This window comes from Capra hircus, chromosome 4, assembly GCF_001704415.2.
Source record: "Capra hircus breed San Clemente chromosome 4, ASM170441v1, whole genome shotgun sequence".
In the NCBI taxonomy this organism is placed as follows: Eukaryota; Metazoa; Chordata; class Mammalia; order Artiodactyla; family Bovidae; genus Capra; species Capra hircus.
In genome coordinates this window covers 110,824,445-110,842,080 of record NC_030811.1, presented here as the reverse complement: position 1 = coordinate 110,842,080, position 17,636 = coordinate 110,824,445, and the positions used below count along the sequence as shown (strand labels likewise).

The 17,636-nt window shown below is 45.0% G+C and overlaps 1 protein-coding gene across 2 annotated transcripts; it reads left to right on the top strand.

Moving 5' to 3' along the window:
• Positions 2,361–14,546, top strand: GATAD1 (GATA zinc finger domain containing 1). 2 transcript variants are annotated; one of them, XM_018047432.1, is made up of 5 exons: positions 2,361–2,814; positions 3,564–3,689; positions 5,574–5,633; positions 7,031–7,214; positions 9,257–9,806. In XM_018047432.1, exons 1-5 carry the CDS (start codon positions 2,554–2,556, stop codon positions 9,445–9,447), a joined length of 822 nt encoding a protein of 273 aa, XP_017902921.1. In that variant the 5' UTR covers positions 2,361–2,553; the 3' UTR covers positions 9,448–9,806. The 2 variants fall into 2 exon arrangements, with proteins under 2 accessions (XP_017902921.1, XP_017902922.1); XM_018047433.1 differs by lacking the exon at positions 9,257–9,806 and adding an exon at positions 14,131–14,546 and having other exon boundaries at positions 2,419–2,814.

The following is a 17,636-nucleotide window of genomic DNA, read 5'->3' as shown; positions in this document are numbered from 1 at the left end:
TGATGGGACCTTCCTTACCTTCCTGACAAAGGGAAGCCACAAAATCGAAAGTGTTAAAAACCAGTATAGTGGTGATCTCTGGAGAAAGAGCATGTGAGGGGCTTAGGTTCTATTTCTTGATTTGGTTGGCCCAGTGCGGTGACTTTGTGATAAGCTGTATTTAGATGCATTGGATACTTTACAGTATGTGTATTATACTTAATTTTAAAAGGTTGTAAATTAAAAAAACAAACAAACAAGGAAAAAATTGTGGTTCTCTCTGATGATCTCAGAAGAGTAGAGGGTGTAACCAGGAGCTATGGGAGCTGACAAGGACAGGCGATGGAGATGTTGGAATGAGGAGGAATGGAGAAAAGAGGATACTGAATGGTTATACATGTGGATGTGGGCCCCAACCAGGACGGTGTCTCTGGTGGAGAGGAAGCTGGTGAGCCAGGGGCCAAAGTTTTCCATGAGTGAGAGGCAGTAATCTCACAGGAGGAGGTGCGAAGACAGGTGTACTAGCAGGAGAGATATATTAGGAAGGATAGAATTTAATATCTAGATGCCTCTCTCAGAGTGCATCCTTCTACAGTGAGACCACACTGTGTACCTGTTCTCCTCAGCCACTTTCACAGTTGCTGTTATACCCCATAACAGTCGGAAACATAATTTTTTGTGGTACTGTTCAGTTCAGTTCAGTCACTCATTGTGTCCGACTCTTCGCAACCCCATGAATCGCAGCACGCCAGGCCTCCCTGTCCATCATCAACTCCCAGAGTTCACTCAAACTCATGTCCATTGAGTCAGTGATGCCATCCAGCCATCTCATCCTCTGTCGACCCTTCTCCTCCTGCCCCCAATCCCTCCCAGCATCAGGGTCTTTTCCAATGAGTCAACTCTTCGCATGAGGTGGCCACTATTGGGGAACCCTAGACTCACAGCCAGGATGACCAGAGCCACAACTCAGGAGGCAGGGCTTTGGCAGAGCCCTGTCCAGATGTGCTTCCAAGACCAGTGTCCACTGGGGCATCCGGGCCAAATCACAGTCCCTCTGTTGATCATCAGTTAAGTGCGAAATAGAGATAATATCTTAAACCACAATCGGCAGAAGCCCTAAATGCAGTTTCACAATTTGATAAGGCAGTCAATACAGCTTTCTTCTTCTTCCCACAACCCTCCACCAACCTATTCATCAAGACGTGTGAGAGAACTTCAAGAGTAGGAAACCCAGGATCACGAAGAGAGGCAGGCAACCACCACTCCACTGAGAGAGGCTGGGTAGAGACTCGTTTCCCTGGCCGGGCTGGTACTGCCCAGCGGCATTAATTGAGAAGGCTGGATTCTCATGATGCCCTTGTCTTAGGTCACCTCTTCCCAAGTGCAGTCCAGGGAGCTCCCAAGACCCTTTCTGGAGGTTCTCGGGGCCAAATCTGCCTCCCAACCAGCACTATCTCCCCAGCATAATGCTCAGAGGCTATGGGATTCAAGATGACACCGCCACTCAAGGGCCAATGAACCTATGCGTGGTCTCCAGGGGTTTAAAGTATGTTTCAACTCCTAATACTCAAATGTCCCCTATAAGCAAACGTATATGGGGGTGTAAATTATAATTTTAAAGAGTGTAAGGAGGTCCTAAGTACCAGAGCCAGACTTGGAAAATTAAAAATACAGGCTGCCCAGTTAAATTTGAATTCAGATAAACAACGAACATTGCATAGGATACATTGGCGTTAGTATTAGTTGCTTATCTGGAATTTAGATTCACTTAGGACACGACTGAGCGACTGAACTGAACCGAGGCGTTTTATAAGCCAATCGTAGGCCTAAAACGCCGAAAAGCTCGTGAACCTCCCCGCTGCTGCTGCTGCTGCTGCTGCTAAGTCGCTTCAGTCGTGTCCGACTCTGTGCGACCCCAAAGACGGCAGCCGACCAGGCTCCCCCGTCCCTGGGATTCTCCAGGCAAGAACACTGGAGTGGGTTGCCATTTCCTTCTCCAATGCATGCAAGTGAAAAGTGAAAGTGAAGTCGCTCAGTCGTGTCTGACTAGTAGCGACCCCATGGACTGCAGCCCACCAGGCTCCTCTGTCCATGGGATTTTCTAGGCGCGAGTACTAGAGTGGGGTACCATTGCCTTCTCCGAACCTCCCCGCAGTCCCAGTAATTCCAGGCAAGGCACTTCCGGTCGGACGAGCAGCCCGTGTGCGGCCCCGCCCATCACCGGAAGCCCCCTAAGGCCGAGGCCAGGCTGTCCTCCCAGGCCCCGCCCCGCCCCGCCCATCACCGGAAGCCCCTAAGGCCGAGGCCAGGCTGCCCTCCCAGGCCCCGCCCCGCCCCGCCCCGCCTCCTGGCGCTTCGGGCCGCCGAGGCTGGAGCTGGCTGCGGAGCGGGCGGAACCGGCTTCCTGCCTCCAGGGGGCGGCGGCCGCGGCCCGGTCCCGGCTTGGGCAGCTCGGCGCCGCGCCCGCGCCGCTCTTCTGTCTGTGGGAGTGGCGGGCCGGCCCGCGGGCCGCCGAGGTCGGCGGTCGCCATTCCCGTGTCGCTGCGCCCGCGGGGGCCGCCCGAGCCGGCCACCATGCCGCTGGGCCTGAAGCCCACCTGCAGCGTCTGCAAGACCACGTCGTCCTCCATGTGGAAGAAGGGCCCGCAGGGGGAGATCCTCTGCCACCACTGCACAGGCCGGGGCGGCGCAGGCGGCGGGGGCTCCTGCCCGGGGGTGGCCGGCGGCACAGGGGGCGGCGGCGGCGGCGGCGCAGGGGGTGGCTTCGGCGCCGCGACCTTCGCCAGCACCTCGGCCGCCCCTCCGCAGAGCAACGGGGGCGGGGGCGGCAAGCAGGTGAGCCCCTGCGGCCCCTCCCGTGGGCGGAGGCCGGCGCGGCGCGCGGCGGGCGGCGCCCTCCCGGCAGACTGGGCCGGGCCGCCCCCTCCCGTCCGCGACGAGAAGGTCGTCGTTGGTTTGGCCCCTTATCAGCACCTTTTCTCATGGGAAGTTTAAAGTCTAGAGAAGCAGGAAGAGGAAAAACCCCTCAGAAATCCTTCCCCTGTGATACTTTGGGTAGCAACCGGACATCTCAGGGTACATACGTTTACACAGAGATGTCTACGGGGTCACGGCTACTGGACCTCTTTCCTTGTTAATAAAGTTTACTTTGTCATAATGTCATGTTATTAAGGTTATCAGGTCATTTTCAATAGTAACATAAGTGTTCCGTGGCAGGAGGTGGCATACCACACCCATTCTCTGGCTTAGGAGAGTTGAATTTTTAAGGACTTTTGTGTTATAAACGCAACCGATGAATGGGCTTACCCTGGCATAAACCGACTCCTCTTGCTGCCCGTTGCCCTTTTACAAGTAATTCACACCTTTTTGGAGTCTGGAGATGTTTGCCTGTGGCTCTCCGTTTTTAAATTAAGCCAGTTCGTTTGATTATTACCCAGCATGAAAAGAAAAGTTGCACTCTTAATTTATTTTTGAATGTTCGTTTAAAGTGCATACTCTGGGATCCTTGTAAGATGGTTGTATCAGGACAGCAACCTTTCTACACTTTTTATTTCTCTTTTTTTTGTTCTTTGTTTATGTAACAGAGTAAGCAGGAAATTCACAGGAGGTCTGCTCGGCTCAGAAACACTAAATACAAATCTGCTCCAGCTGCTGAAAAGAAAGTTTCCACTAAAGGGAAAGGGAGAAGACATATTTTTAAATTAAAAAATGTAAGATGATTGTGGACAGTGTCTTGTACTGTAATTGTGGCATTGTGTGTAGTGTGACCAACCACCGCCTTCTGGCATTGTGTGTAGTGTGACCAACCACCGCCTTCTGGCATTGTGTGTAGTGTGACCAACCGCCGCCTTCATCTCTCACCATTGAACTTGGACTCTGCTCTTGGCAGCTCTTCTGTAGCCTTCTGGGGACTGATCCAGGCTTTCAGAAAGGGAAGGAGCTCTTTTAGGAGGCTTACTGTTATAAAGTTAACGATATCCTCTTTTCCTTGTTTTAGTTTTTTTTCCCCCTGGGGAACATAAAACACGATTCTAAAAGAAACCTCAATCTTGAGCACATTTTACTGGGTTCTCTATGCAAAAGATGAGATGGAGTTACAGTTCTTGGTATGGGCATGGTATTTTTTTTCTTTTCCATAAAGCTCTAAGTAAATAATAACACTGGAATTCATTCAGTTCCGTATTTGCTTGTTATATGGCCCCAGAAAAATGTTTCTTACTGATTTACAATGATCAACTTGATGAATATGAATCAAAAGTTTTACTAAATGTTTATCTCTAAGAAAATAGATCATTGAAAGACTTGTGCTGGGATAACTGAAAGCTTATTTTTGGTTTTGTACATACAAGGGACAGTGGTCAAACACTGGGCAAAGCATTCGATACTGTTTTTTGGGTTTTTTTTTTTAAACCTCAGTATGGTACTCTGCTTTCAGAACAGAAATGCTTCACTCACCAGTAGAGGCATTTTCTGAAGTTGGGTGTATTCATTTAAAAAACTCAGAGAGGCCTTGCATTATATTCTTGTGCAGATTGTGGATTCTTTTTCTTGAGAGTGACGGGAAAGGGAAGTCACTCAGCCGTGTCTGACTCTTTGCGACCCCATGGACTGTAGCCTACCAGTTTTCTCCGTCCATGGGATTCTCCAGGCAAGAATACTGGAGTGGGTTACCATTTCCTTCTCCAGGGGATCTTTCCAACTCAGGGATCGAACTAGGGTCTCCTGCATTGGAGGCAGACACTTTAACCTCTGAGCCACCAGGGAAGCCCCTTTCTTGAGAGTAGTTGCTTCTAATTTATTTAGGATTTTAATAAATTTGTTTTCTAAAATGGGATTATTGACTAGACAAAATATGTGAACACTTGATTATAGTTGTACACACTTAAACACCCTTTGCCTCTTATGTATGGTGGAATATGTTTTCTGAAAGTATTTTAATATCAATTTCTCTGGCAACCACTTTCTTCAGGGATATCAAGACATATTTGGGAAGGTGTAGTTACTGTGTTGTGGCGTAAGAGTGTGTATTACAGCTTAAGAAGGAATTTTGATGATTGAGTGGTGGCAAATTACTAGCAACTCCCAAGAAAGCTTCCTTTCGCCTTGGTTCAGACTTGTTAGAAAACTAGTTCTGATTGTATTATCATAGCTATAGTTAAGTTGAGATGGAAAATGTCTTTGAGGAGACTTGTTTGTTATTTCCACCTCTGTTGTGCTCAGGCCATTAAAGCCACAGATACTTTTTTTAATTAGATTGTTATGTGCAATAAAGCTCTGAGAAGGGTTCTGTTAGGTATCAGCCACATTATCAGGAGCTTGTCCTTTGATTCTCAGCAGTTTTTAAGCTAAAGGTAACAGAAATAACAGCAGAAATATTCAGACCATGCTTAAACGCAATGTTCAGAAGATTTTTTATTTAACACTGCAGTTCTTGTCACCAAACAACTTTAGTATTTCTCAGATTACAGAACTCATATGTGGCTGGAAAATTGCCTATACACACTACACATACATACACACTACACACACACACACACACACTAGACACACACACTATGAATGTGCTAATATTTTTTACTTCTGTTTTTTCATAGCCCATCAAAGCTCCTGAGTCCGTTTCCACCATAATCACTGCAGAATCAATCTTCTACAAGGTGAGCATCATAGTTATTGAAGGAAGATTTGAATGCGTTGTGTTTGTGTTGTTGTTTAGTCACTTATCCAACTCTTGTGACCCCATGGACTGTAACCTGCCACGCTCCTCTGCCCATGAGATTTCCGAGGCAAGAGTACTGGAGTGGTTTGCTATTTGCTCCTCTAGTGGGTCTTCCCACCCTGAGACTGAAGCTCCATCCCCGGCATTGCAAGTGGATTCTTTACCCCTGAGCCACCTGGAAGGCATAAGGCGGTACTAAAATATTGGGTTAGTCTAAAGGTCTTCGCTGCTCTGTATAAGGTGTGGTTGTGTTTTGTTCCTTTGTAAACTCTTTTTCCCCGTACATGGTATTAAATAACATCCAGAGCTGAGTGGGGAGAGGAAGTTGCCTACTGAAATATTATATGAGGATCTTAAGTATTTTTAAATGTAGATTATGGGAATTGTTTTAAAAATACAGATGTGTGGTGTGGAGCCAGGGCAACGAGCCATCCTAGTCAATCTGAGAACACTGACGGCTAAGGAGGGAGAGGAGAGATTTGGACAAATAGGGGATGGAGCCTGACGCAGAGATGGGAGTGGGCACAGACGTTCAAAAAGGCCTTCAAGAAGTGAGAGGAGAAAGGCAGTAGAGGGGATTGGCTGCTCCTGGAAGTCCGTGGTGAGGAAGAGAGAGGCGAAGTTGTTTTCATAAAAGCACTGCTCTCTCAGACTGTACGGAGGTGAGCTCCTGAGCTGGTATAGGAGCCTCAGCTGCAGTGCTCCCTCATGTTGCTTTTAGCAAGTCACTTAACTTAGTCCAGTGCAGTGGTTCTGGCGAAAAAAGTAGGGATTGTACTATTGTGATATAAAATTATTTTTATAAACAAATGTTTTCTCCAGCTGCAAGTCATCATGTGTATGTGAAATTTTTTTGTTCAAAAATGAAACAGCTTCAGGGACTTCCCTGGTGGTTTATTGATTGAGAATCTGCCTTCCAGTGCAAGGGACTCGGGTTTGATCCCTGATCCGGGAAGTAAGATCCCATACGCCTAGGGGCAGCTAAGCCATGAGCCACAATTAGAGAGCCCCTGTGCTGCAACTGCTGAGCACACACCACCGCAAGAAGCCCTCTGGCTGCAACAAGAGAGCCTGTGCACCACAGCTAGAGAAAGCCCACAGGCCCCAGTGAGGAGAGCACAGCAGCCAAGCCCCAGCGCCGCCGAAGACAGGGAAAGAAACAGCTGTAGAATCGGCATCAATCACAACCACGCAAATGCCGCCGCACCAGACCGTCTCAAAGACCTTCTGTTGACCACTTGGAAAACTGTTGTTTTCATATGAAGGAAGTTTCAGTTCACACCTGTAGTGTTGTTCTGTTATTTTAAATATAGACTTATCTTCTGTTTCTCCCAGGGAGTGTATTACCAAATTGGAGATGTTGTTTCTGTAATTGATGAACAAGATGGAAAACCCTACTATGCTCAGATCAGAGGTTTCATCCAGGACCAGTACTGTGAGAAGAGTGCGGCGCTGACGTGGCTCATTCCCACTCTCGCTAGCCCCAGGGACCAGTTCGACCCTGCGTCCTACATCGTGGGTGAGTTAGACAGGGACGGACAGGTTCTTGAACCAGTTTATTTCCCGTTATTATGTGAAAGTGTATTCATCTGCTTGGGCCGCCATGACAAAATACGATAAACTGAATGGGCTAAACAACAGAAGTTTCCTGTCTCACAGTTCTGGAGGCTGCAAGTCCAGGATCAAGGTGCTGTCAGGGTCGGTTTCTGGTGAGAGCTCTCTGCCTGGCTTGTGGACAGCCACTTTTTGGTTGTGTCCTCACATGATCTTACCTCTCTGTGCGTGTACTCATAGCATCTCTTCCTCTTCTTATAAGGTCACCAATTCTATTGGATGAGAGCTGCGTCCTTACAGCTTCATTTAACCTTAAATACCTCTCTAAATGCCCTCTCTCCAAATGTTACCGCATTAGGGATTAGGACTTCAGCATATGAATTTGGAGGCATACAATTCAGTCCATAACAAAGAAGCGTAAGTACAAAAAAGATAATTTTACAGAAAATATGAAATTTTATAAAGCTAGGGTTTGAGGCTATCAATCATTTTGAGTTATGGGGCAGTATGCACCTACTAAAAAGCTGTGTGGATAAGATGTTTCTGGGTGACCCAGGGTTAAACTCTTAAAATAATTTATTGCTCAAGAACTAGATTATTTAGGTAACATACAAAAAGTTACTTAAAAATAATTTCTAGAGGAACTGTCATGTTTATGTTTCAACATCTTACAAATTCTTAACCTATATTCCTCTACATATCACACACGTCATCCCGGACCACCACCTGTTATATTGGTGGTGGTGGTTGAAATGGCAGTCACTGTACTCATTGATTTCAAGGCTCACCAAAGAATTGATTCTTGACATAGACTCACAAGAAGTTGTTGATGAATAGAATTTTGAAAGTGTTTAGAGTTTTAAAATTACCCCCAAACTTTTCAACCTTTCTACAATGAGCATACATTACTTTTTCATTCTAAGAAAAAACACAAAAGGTATTTTTCCGAGAGAACGGAAGGACAAATAAAGTATCACTGTTATTCTCACTTGCGTGTCAAGTTTTGACACATGGCTGAGCTGTTTTAGTCTTCTGCTTGTAAGTACATAGAAGAGTGAACTTACCTGTCCCATCAGATCGGATCGTCAGCAGAGGCAGTAACGTGCCCGAACCACCTCTCGGGCTTCTCTCTCACCTCCTCTTCCTAATGTTTTGAAGGAGACCACATATCATAAAGTTTCAGAGCCCAGACTTTGGAACTAGACTGTCTGGGTTCATAGGACAGCCACTTACTAGCTTTGTGATCGTGAGCACATATCATAAAGTTTCAGAGCCCAGACTCTGGAACTAGACTGTCTGGGTTCATAGGATAGCCACTTACTAGCTTTGTGATCGTGAGCACGTTCCGTCATCTCTCTTGCCTCTTTCCCTCATGTGAAATGGGAATAATCATGGTGCCTAACTCAGAGGGTTGCTGTGAGGATTCAAAGCATTGATTTATCTGTCAAGTATTTAGATGAGTGTAGATATTTAGTAGCGGAGAAGGCAATGGTACCCCACTCCAGTACTCTTGCCTGGAAAATCCCATGGATGGAGGAGCCTGGTGAGCTACAGTCCATGGTGTTGCTGAGAGTCGGACACGACTGAGCGACTTCACTTTCAATTTTCACTTTCATGCATTGGAGAAGGAAATGGCAACCCACTCCAGTGTTCTTGCCTGGAGAATCCCAGGAGCCTGGTGGGCTGCTGTCTATGGGGTCACACAGAGTCGGACACGACTGAGGTGACTTAGCAGCAGCAGCAGCAGCAGACATATAGTAGACATCATATAAGACTAAATATCACTTTTAGAATCCTTTCTATATTGAGTTATACTTTGGAAAGAATGCTATCTTCCTTAAGCAGTTAAAAGCAGAAAAAAATGATGGGAAGTAACTTCAAAATGATACATATTTCAAGGACTAATGTCAGGTTAGCACCAGACCAGTTTCTTGTAGTGTTGAGGAATTTTAATTTTTATGAAAATGATATATATCTTCAAAAATGTAAATGGTGGCTCCCTTCCAGGACCAGAGGAGGATCTTCCAAGGAAGATGGAATACTTGGAATTTGTCTGTCATGCACCTTCTGAATATTTCAAGTCACGTTCATCACCATTTCCCACAGTTCCCACCAGACCAGAGAAGGGCTATATATGGACTCATGTTGGACCTACTCCTGCAATAACTATAAAGGAAACAGTTGCCAACCATTTATAGTTTAAGAAGTAAACCTGGATTTCTAGTTCCCTTGTATTTGTACCACTGTAAGACATGCCACATGTTTCTTTAATGAAATTCTTGGATGGAAAAATGACTAAAGTAATCACTAGCTTGTTTATTACTAGTCACTTAGAAAATTAAGAGAGATAGAAAAGAATTAAATATATTCTGAAATGAAGTATTACGTACACATTAAGTGTGTATGTCCTCCCAGGCAAATACTGTCATTTCCAGGGAGACTATTAGGAACAGGTAGTGTCTATTTTTCTCCTTAATTTATTTCTAGAAACTCATAAAATGGATTGTATTTTTCTATAAGAATAAATTAAGATATAAATTTCTAACCAAGGGCTAAATCAAGCAAAATATAGCTATGATCAACAATCTCTCTCACAGTATCTCTTTAAAAAGCTTTATTTTATTATCTAGAAAATATATTAACAGACTGTTGACTGCTTTATTAAGGAAAGTGATTGGTAGATGATTTTTATTAGCCCAGGCATTTTAAAACCTTCATCTAATTCTTCTGTAGTAGGGAGAAATTCAGAATCATTTGGTTGATTTTAATAGAGCTGCTCTTCACTGCTCTGACCTACCTTCTCACTTGGAACGAGGCTTCATCAAAATGTTAGGCTTATAGTGTGGACAGTCACCTTCAGTGAACACACAGGAAATATGCTGTGTAGATACCCCAGAGCAGTAGTTTCTTGACTGCACCTAGGACTAACATTGGACAGCCATAAAAATGATTAACAGGTCATTAGATTGATATCTTTTAGGATTTGAAATAGCTCAACTGGAATCCCATCACCTCCACTAGCTTTGTTCGTAGTGATGCTTCCTAAGGCCCATTTGACTTCACAATTCCAGGATGTTTGGCACTAGGTGAGTGATCACACCATCATGATTATCTGAGTCGTGAAGATCTTTTTTGTATAGCTCTTCTGTGTATTCTTGCCACCTCTTCTTAATAACTTCTGCTTCTGTTTGATCCATACCATTTCTGTCCTTTATTGTGCCCATCTTTGCATGAAAATTTCCCTTGGTATCTCTTAATTTTCTTGAAGAGATCTCTAGTCTTTCCCATTCTACTGTTTTCCTCTGTTTCTTTGCATTGATCTCTGAGGAGGCCTTTCTTATCTCTCCTTGCTGTTCTTTGGAACTCTGCATTCACGTGGGTATATTCTGCATTCAGATGGGTTTATCTTTCCTTTTCTCCTTTGCCTTTCGTTTCTCTTCTTTTCATAGCTGTTTGTAAGGCCTCTTCAGACAACCATTATGCCTTTTTGCAATTTTTTTTCTTGGGAATGGTCTTGATCCCTGTCTCCTGTACAATGTCATGAACCTCTGTCCATAGTTCTTCAGGCACTCTATCAGATCTAATCCCTTGAAACTATTTGTCACTTTCTTTATATAGTTGTAAGGGATTTGATTTATGTCATACCTGAATGGTCTAGCGGTTTTCCCTACTTTCTTCAATTTAAGTCTGAATTTGGTATTAAGGAGTTCATGATCTGAGCCACAGTCAGCTCCTGGTCTTGTTTTTGCTGACTGTATAGAGCTGCTCCATCTTTGGCTGCAAAGAACATAATCAGTCTGATTTTTCATTGTTGACTATCTGGTGATGTCCATGTGTAGAGTCTTCTCTTGTGTTGTTGGAAGAGGGTGTTTGCTATGACCAGTGCGCTCTCTTGGCAAAGCTCTGTTAGCCTTTGCCCTGCTTCATTCTGTACTTCAAGGCCAAATTTGCCCATTACTGCAGGTATATCTTGACTTCCTACTTTTATATTCCAGTCTCCTATAATGAAAAGGATGTCTTTTGGGTGTTAGTTCTAAAAGGTCTTGTAGGTCTTCATAGAACTATTCAACTTCAGCTTCTTCAGCATTATTGGTTGGGGCATAGATGTGAATTACCATGATATGGAATTGTTTGCCTTGGAAATGAACAGAGATCATTCTGTTGTTTTTGAGATTCCATCCAAGTACTGCATTTTGGACTCTTGTAGACTATGATGGCTACTCCATTTCTTCTAAGGGATTCTTGCCCACAGTAGTAGATATAATGGTCATCTGAGTTAAATTCACCATTTCCAGTCAATTTTAGTTCACTGACATTCCTAAAATGTCAATGTTCACTCTTGCCATCTCCTGTTTGACTACTTCCAATTTGCCTTGATTCATGGACTTAACATTCCAGGTTCCTATGCAATATTGCTCTTTGCAGCATCAGACCTTGCTTCTGTCACCAGTCACATCCACAGCTGGGTGTTGTTTTGCTTTGGCTCCATCTCTTCATTCTTTCTGGAGTTATTTCTCCACTGATCTCCAGTAGCATATTGGCCACCAACCAACCCAGGGAGTTCATATTTCAGTGTCCTATCTTTTTGCCTTTTCATACTGTTCATGAGGTTTTCAAGGCAAGAACTGAAGTGGTTTGCCATTCCCTTCTCCAGTGGACCACGTTTTGTCAGAACCCTCCACCATTATCAGCAAATTTGGAAAACTCAGCAGTGGCCACAGGACTGGATAAGGTCAGTTTTCATTCCAGTCCCCAAAAAAAGAAACGCCAAAGAATGCTCAAACTACCGCACAATTACACTCATCACACACTAGCAAAGTAATGCTCAAAATTCTCCAAGCCTAGCTTCAACAGTACATTAACCATGAACTTCCAGATGTTTAAGCTGGATTTAGAAAAGGCAAAGGAACCAGAGATCAAATTGCCAACATCCGCTGGATCATGGAAAAAGCAAGAGAGTTCCAGAAAAACATCTACTTCTGCTTTATTGACTATGCCAAAGCCTTTGACTGTGTGGATCACAACAAACTGGAAAATTCTTCTAGAGATGGGAATACCAGACCACCTAACCTGCCTCTTGAGAAACCTATATGCAGGTCAGGAAGCAAGAGTTAGAACTGGACATGAAACAACATACTGGTTCCAAATAGGAAAAGGAGTACGTCAAGGCTGTGTATTGTCACCCTGCTTATTTAACTTCTATGCAGAGTAAATCATGAGAAACACTGGGCTGGAAGAATCACAAGCTGGAATCAAGATTGCCAGGAGAAATATCAATAACCTCAGATATGCAGATGACACCACCCTTATTGTAGAAAGTGAAGAACTAAAGAGCCTCTTGATGAAAGAGGAGAGTGAAAAAGTTGGCTTAAAGCTCAGCATTCAGAAAACTAAGACCATGGCATCCGGTCCTATCACTTCATGGCAAATAAATGGGGAAGCGATAAAGACAGTGACAGATTTTATTTTGAGGGGGCTCCAAAATCACTGCAGATGGTGACTCAGCCATGAAACTAAAAGACACTTGCTCCTTGGAATAAAAGTTATGACCAACCTAGACAGCATATTAAAAAACAGAGACATTACTTTGCCAACAAAGGTCTGTCTAGTCAAGGCTAAAGTTTTTCCAGTAGTCATGTATGGATTTGAGAGTTGGACTGTAAAGAAAGCTGAGCACCGAAGAATTGATGCTTTTGAACTGTGGTGTTGGAGAAGACTCTTGAGAGTCCCTTGGACTGCAAGGAGATCCAACCAGTCCATCCTAAAGGAGATCAGTCCGGGGTGTTCATTGGAAGGATTGATGTTGAAGCTGAAACTCCAATACTTTGGCCACCTAATGTGAAGAACTGACTTATTTGAAAAGACCCTGATGCTGGGAAAGATTGAAGGTGGGAGGAGAACGGGATGCCAGGATGAGATGGTTGGATGGCATAACCGACTCAATGGACATGAGTTTGAGTAAACTCCAGGAGTTGGTGATGGACAGGGAGGCCTGGCGGGCTGCGGTCCTTGCAGTCGCAAAGAGCTGGACACGTTGCAAAGAGTCAGACGTTGCAGAGTCAGACATGACTGAGCAACTGAGCACTGATATCTAAAAAAAAGTCCACCCCAAAGTTAAAGCCATCTGCTGTGGATTCATCACAACAGGCCTAAAACAGTGTTTGAGATTTAGAAGGTCAGGCACAGGAATTCTAGTCAGGATTCAGGGACAGATTTGACTTCAAGGGCAGGTCATCTGCTTTGGGGAGCAACAGCTTCAAAGTAGGAGGAAGTGGGCTTACATGTACTTGCCTCCTCTCCTCTTCTGAGCTGACCATTATTTCCCAACCCCAGGAAAATTTACCAGAATCTAATTTAATTATAATGATTTTGAATTGTAGCAGTTTTAACTGTTACCATTTTTATACACCGTTATGGTTTATTAGTTGGAAGAAAGTTATGATTTGTATATTGTAGATACATAGGTCTATGTTCTAGTTAATCTCTTCAGAAAAGTTGTTGTAAAATTGATTGTAAATACCATTGTAAATAACTAAATGCTAGTATTCAGAGTTGTGGATTAAAATGTATTTTTCCCAATATATTTACTTTGAATTTACTTCATTCATTTGTTTCATGTAAATAAGGGTTTTCCACCCCACAGTGGTGTAAGTGGAAGACACTAGTGTAGTACTCGATTTGGAGTGAAGATTTGTCATCAATATGTAATAGATACTAGGATTCTTAAAGAATGACCGATCAATAAAATGGATACAAAGTAAGGTATTTATTAAATGAAATATTTTGAAACCAGTGTATAAACTGATCATTTGTTTATAAATTGGTGGACACTTGTGTAGTATCTTTTAGAATTAAGATGGAGTTTTCATTTGCCTCCTTAGCAAACACCAGTGGCTCCTGTTGCAGTGTAGATCTGTGTCTAATCCTATAACGGAAGGGCTGTGCCGATGTGGCCCGCAGACTGTGTTCCCAGCCTCGTCACCAAGGGGCTGAGAGACGGATGCAGGCTCCAGTTTGTCCTTGCTCTCCTTTCACGTTCATCTTCCCTCCAGACTGCCTGCCCTGGTGATTTTAGACCCCAGCCTGGACACAGAAGCAAAAGCCTTACACAGGCTGTTCAGCGGGCTCCAGTCATTGTGTAAGGTAATATTTCTGTAACAGGTTCTTACCTTTCTATGTGGCTCTGTAAATCCTGATACAGTTATGGAGATACTTGAAGGATAAAGCAAAGAATTGCTGTTTTTCATTACAACTATTTAGAATTAACTTGGCCTTTTTTAAAAATAACTGTGTACGTGTATTATTTTGATAAATTTATTTTAATTGAAAAGTAATGAAGGATGTCACAAAGGGAAAGATGAACACATTGGGTTATTAACATTTTAAATTCCTAACAATGTGTATATAGTTTAAAAACTCTTTTCTGTTCAAGAAGTGGGAATCATGAACCATTATTTCTCACTGAACATGACAGACTGGCTTGAAGTAATTACTCAATTACAGACAGCAGCTCCAGTCAGCCTCAGCTTCTAGTGACATCATCACTATTTCACATTACTCTCACTCCTGTGTCCCAGCTGTTGTGGAAGGGAGCAAGTTTGACAAAAACACCTAATACCTTCAGTACTGCTCCCTGTGGGTAGGAAAGGTGCAAGTTAAAAAGACCATAACTTTAAAGAATGAAGGTGCTCTTGGGGAAATATACAGTTTGAAAAAACTCAATTCAGACATCTTCTCCAAAAAGGTAGTAGAGAAAGAAAACACTGTTGACTGAGGGTTAAATTAGAATGCGCTGCCCCATCACAGGCATTTGGCTAAGGTCGCAAAAACAAAGGTCGCACAAAGGCCGTTTTGTGCGGCCAAGCAGGGACAGTCATTGTGAACATGTTCTCCAGAGAGACAGTAAGTGGCCCTCTGGGAACTGGACAGCACCATTTGTCACATGCAGCTCTTCCTGGTGATTGGGGTGACTGCCTCCGTTAGCTCACTGACTCTGAGGGGTGAAAGGGGCAAACGTGTCTGTATGACGGGAAGACTTGAGCAGTTTGGGGCACTGAAGTGTGGCTCCTACTCTCCACAGAAACTGGAGGATGGGGTGCCCTGTCCTGACAGTTACATGTCAAAGGCTTGGCTCCCAGGGCCTTGAGAGAGACACTGCTAGGGCGCAAACCTGACTAAGGCTTATTTAGTTTCTTAAAAATACATTTCAAAGAGTGTGAGAAAATACAAGTTTTCTAAGGTAAATACTGAGACCTAAAGGAAAATCTCTTGCCTTATTTTCAACAGAATTAAGTGTCTTATTTTGAATTCCTGTTTGCCTTAACAGTGCCCTAAATTTGGACGAGGGAGACATGGGCAGCTTCGTGACTCGGGCCTCACAGTGGGGCTGCATTTAGGACATGTTGGCGTCTGTCAGGGTTTCAATATGGCGGCCACACCAGGGCTGGGGAGAGGCCCAGGGCTGCAGCTCACCTTCCGCTCACCGGGACCCTCGGTCAGGGCATATCCTCTACCACCATACTCGGTGGTCCTCATGGTTGTGGCTTTATTAACAGGACTAAGAGGTTCTGAAATACAAAGGCCAACACCATCATCTCTTGCTGAAGGAAAATTCATTTTCTATCCATTCTCCTCCAGTACTTTTGTACCTAGCAGATTCACAAATATCATACTCGAATTATCCACGTTTTATATTTTAAGAATTATGTGGATTTTGAGTGTGTTTTTAGATTCCACTGCCCTCCCCCGAATTTATACCAGTGAATCAGGAGCACATTACAATCCCCTGTGCAGCTTTAACAACTAAAACAAAAAAAATACAAAACGAAAAAGGAAACCCTGCTGGGAAGTTCTTGCAAGCAACCAAGTAAACCAGTGTCTGTGGGTGTGAGACTAGGACCCCGTTAGGTTCCTAAGAATCTAGTAAAATTTAAGAAAATCCAAAATAATGTTTACAGTTCCAGAGGCGACTCTGACGTGCAGCCAGAGATGAGAACCACTCCTCAGGCTAGTTCTCTCTGTATAGAAAATGCAGCTGATAAAGACTTCAGTTTCTACACCTGCTTTGCGGTAATTGAGGAAGCTCATCAAAGCCCTGTTTATACCAGTTAGCCTTGTTAAAAGTAATTAGTCCCCTGTCAGGGAACCCGATACACACTGAGCACTCTGGGCACTCTCGACTACTCTCCAGCTCAGGTGTGGCTCGTTTACCTGACCCCAGAGCTGGGACTTGCTCGCCTCCTGATGCAGCCCCCTGACCTATCAGGTGTTTCCACATAGCCTCTCAGGCTGATGAAGCTCCTGCCAGGTATTCGGGAGGAGGCTGTGCTGCTGGGAGGTCCTGCACCTGTGGGTGGTTTTCCCTCGACCAAAGGACCCCAAAATCCTTACTAAGTTGCTTGAGTTTTGTCACTCAACAGTTTTGGTGAGGACACGGGTCCTGACAACTCATTGGAAAAGACCCTGATGCTAGGAAAGATCGAGGGCAGGAGGAGAAGGGGGCATCAGAGGATGAGATGGCTCTGTGGCATCCATGATGCCAAGAACATGAACCTGGGCAAACTCCAGGGTATGGTGAGGGACAGGGAGGCCTGGCTTGCTTCAGTCCATGCAGTGGCAAAGAGTCAGACACAACTGGGCGACTGAACAGCAACAACGTGGGTCCTGAAGACGGCTGCTGGAGATGCCAGGGCGGTCCCAAATTGTGGCGAAGGGAGCCTGGAAGCCCTTGATTTCACTGCCTCTTTGCCACTCTCCAGGATGCTCTTAGTTTGCCTTCTGAGCTCTTCAAGTTTGTCTGGATCCTTCCTGGAGGACAACTGGAGCGTGAGAAACTCCAGGTCTCGGGGGTGACAGCACTGGGACTCTGCGGCCAACCTGCTCCGCAAGGTAAGCACTTCGGGGAGGCCCTGCCAGGTCCTTGCCCCTAGCCTTGCTCTGTCATTGGTCCTTTCTGGGGCACCTGAGGGGGGACCTTGTGGGTCCCATCTGAGATGACCTTGTCTTTTTTTAAAGATAAACTTTCTGGGTAACAAAGGCAGAAGGGACGCTCAGCCTGGGTGCCCCACTGGGAAGAGCCGCCTGGCAAGACCTCCAGCCAGGTGGGGGTTTCTGCAGGTCCCGGGCGCAGACAATGTCCTGGTGGGCCAGAGAGGGTCTTGCTTCCCGAGGAGCTGCCCTGGAGAGGACGGCTCTGGGGTGGCCGCAGCCCAGCCTGAGGCTCAGCTGAGTGGGGCACTCGGTGGTGGATGACTCCTTCCTCTTTGGTTGAGCCTGTGAGCAGAGCCCACGGTCAGGTGGCCCCCCAGCCCCTTGGCTCCCTGCGCCTCTCCCCTCCTGCCCACAGGTGCCCACGGGTGCAGGCTTGCTGATGCACACACACACAGGC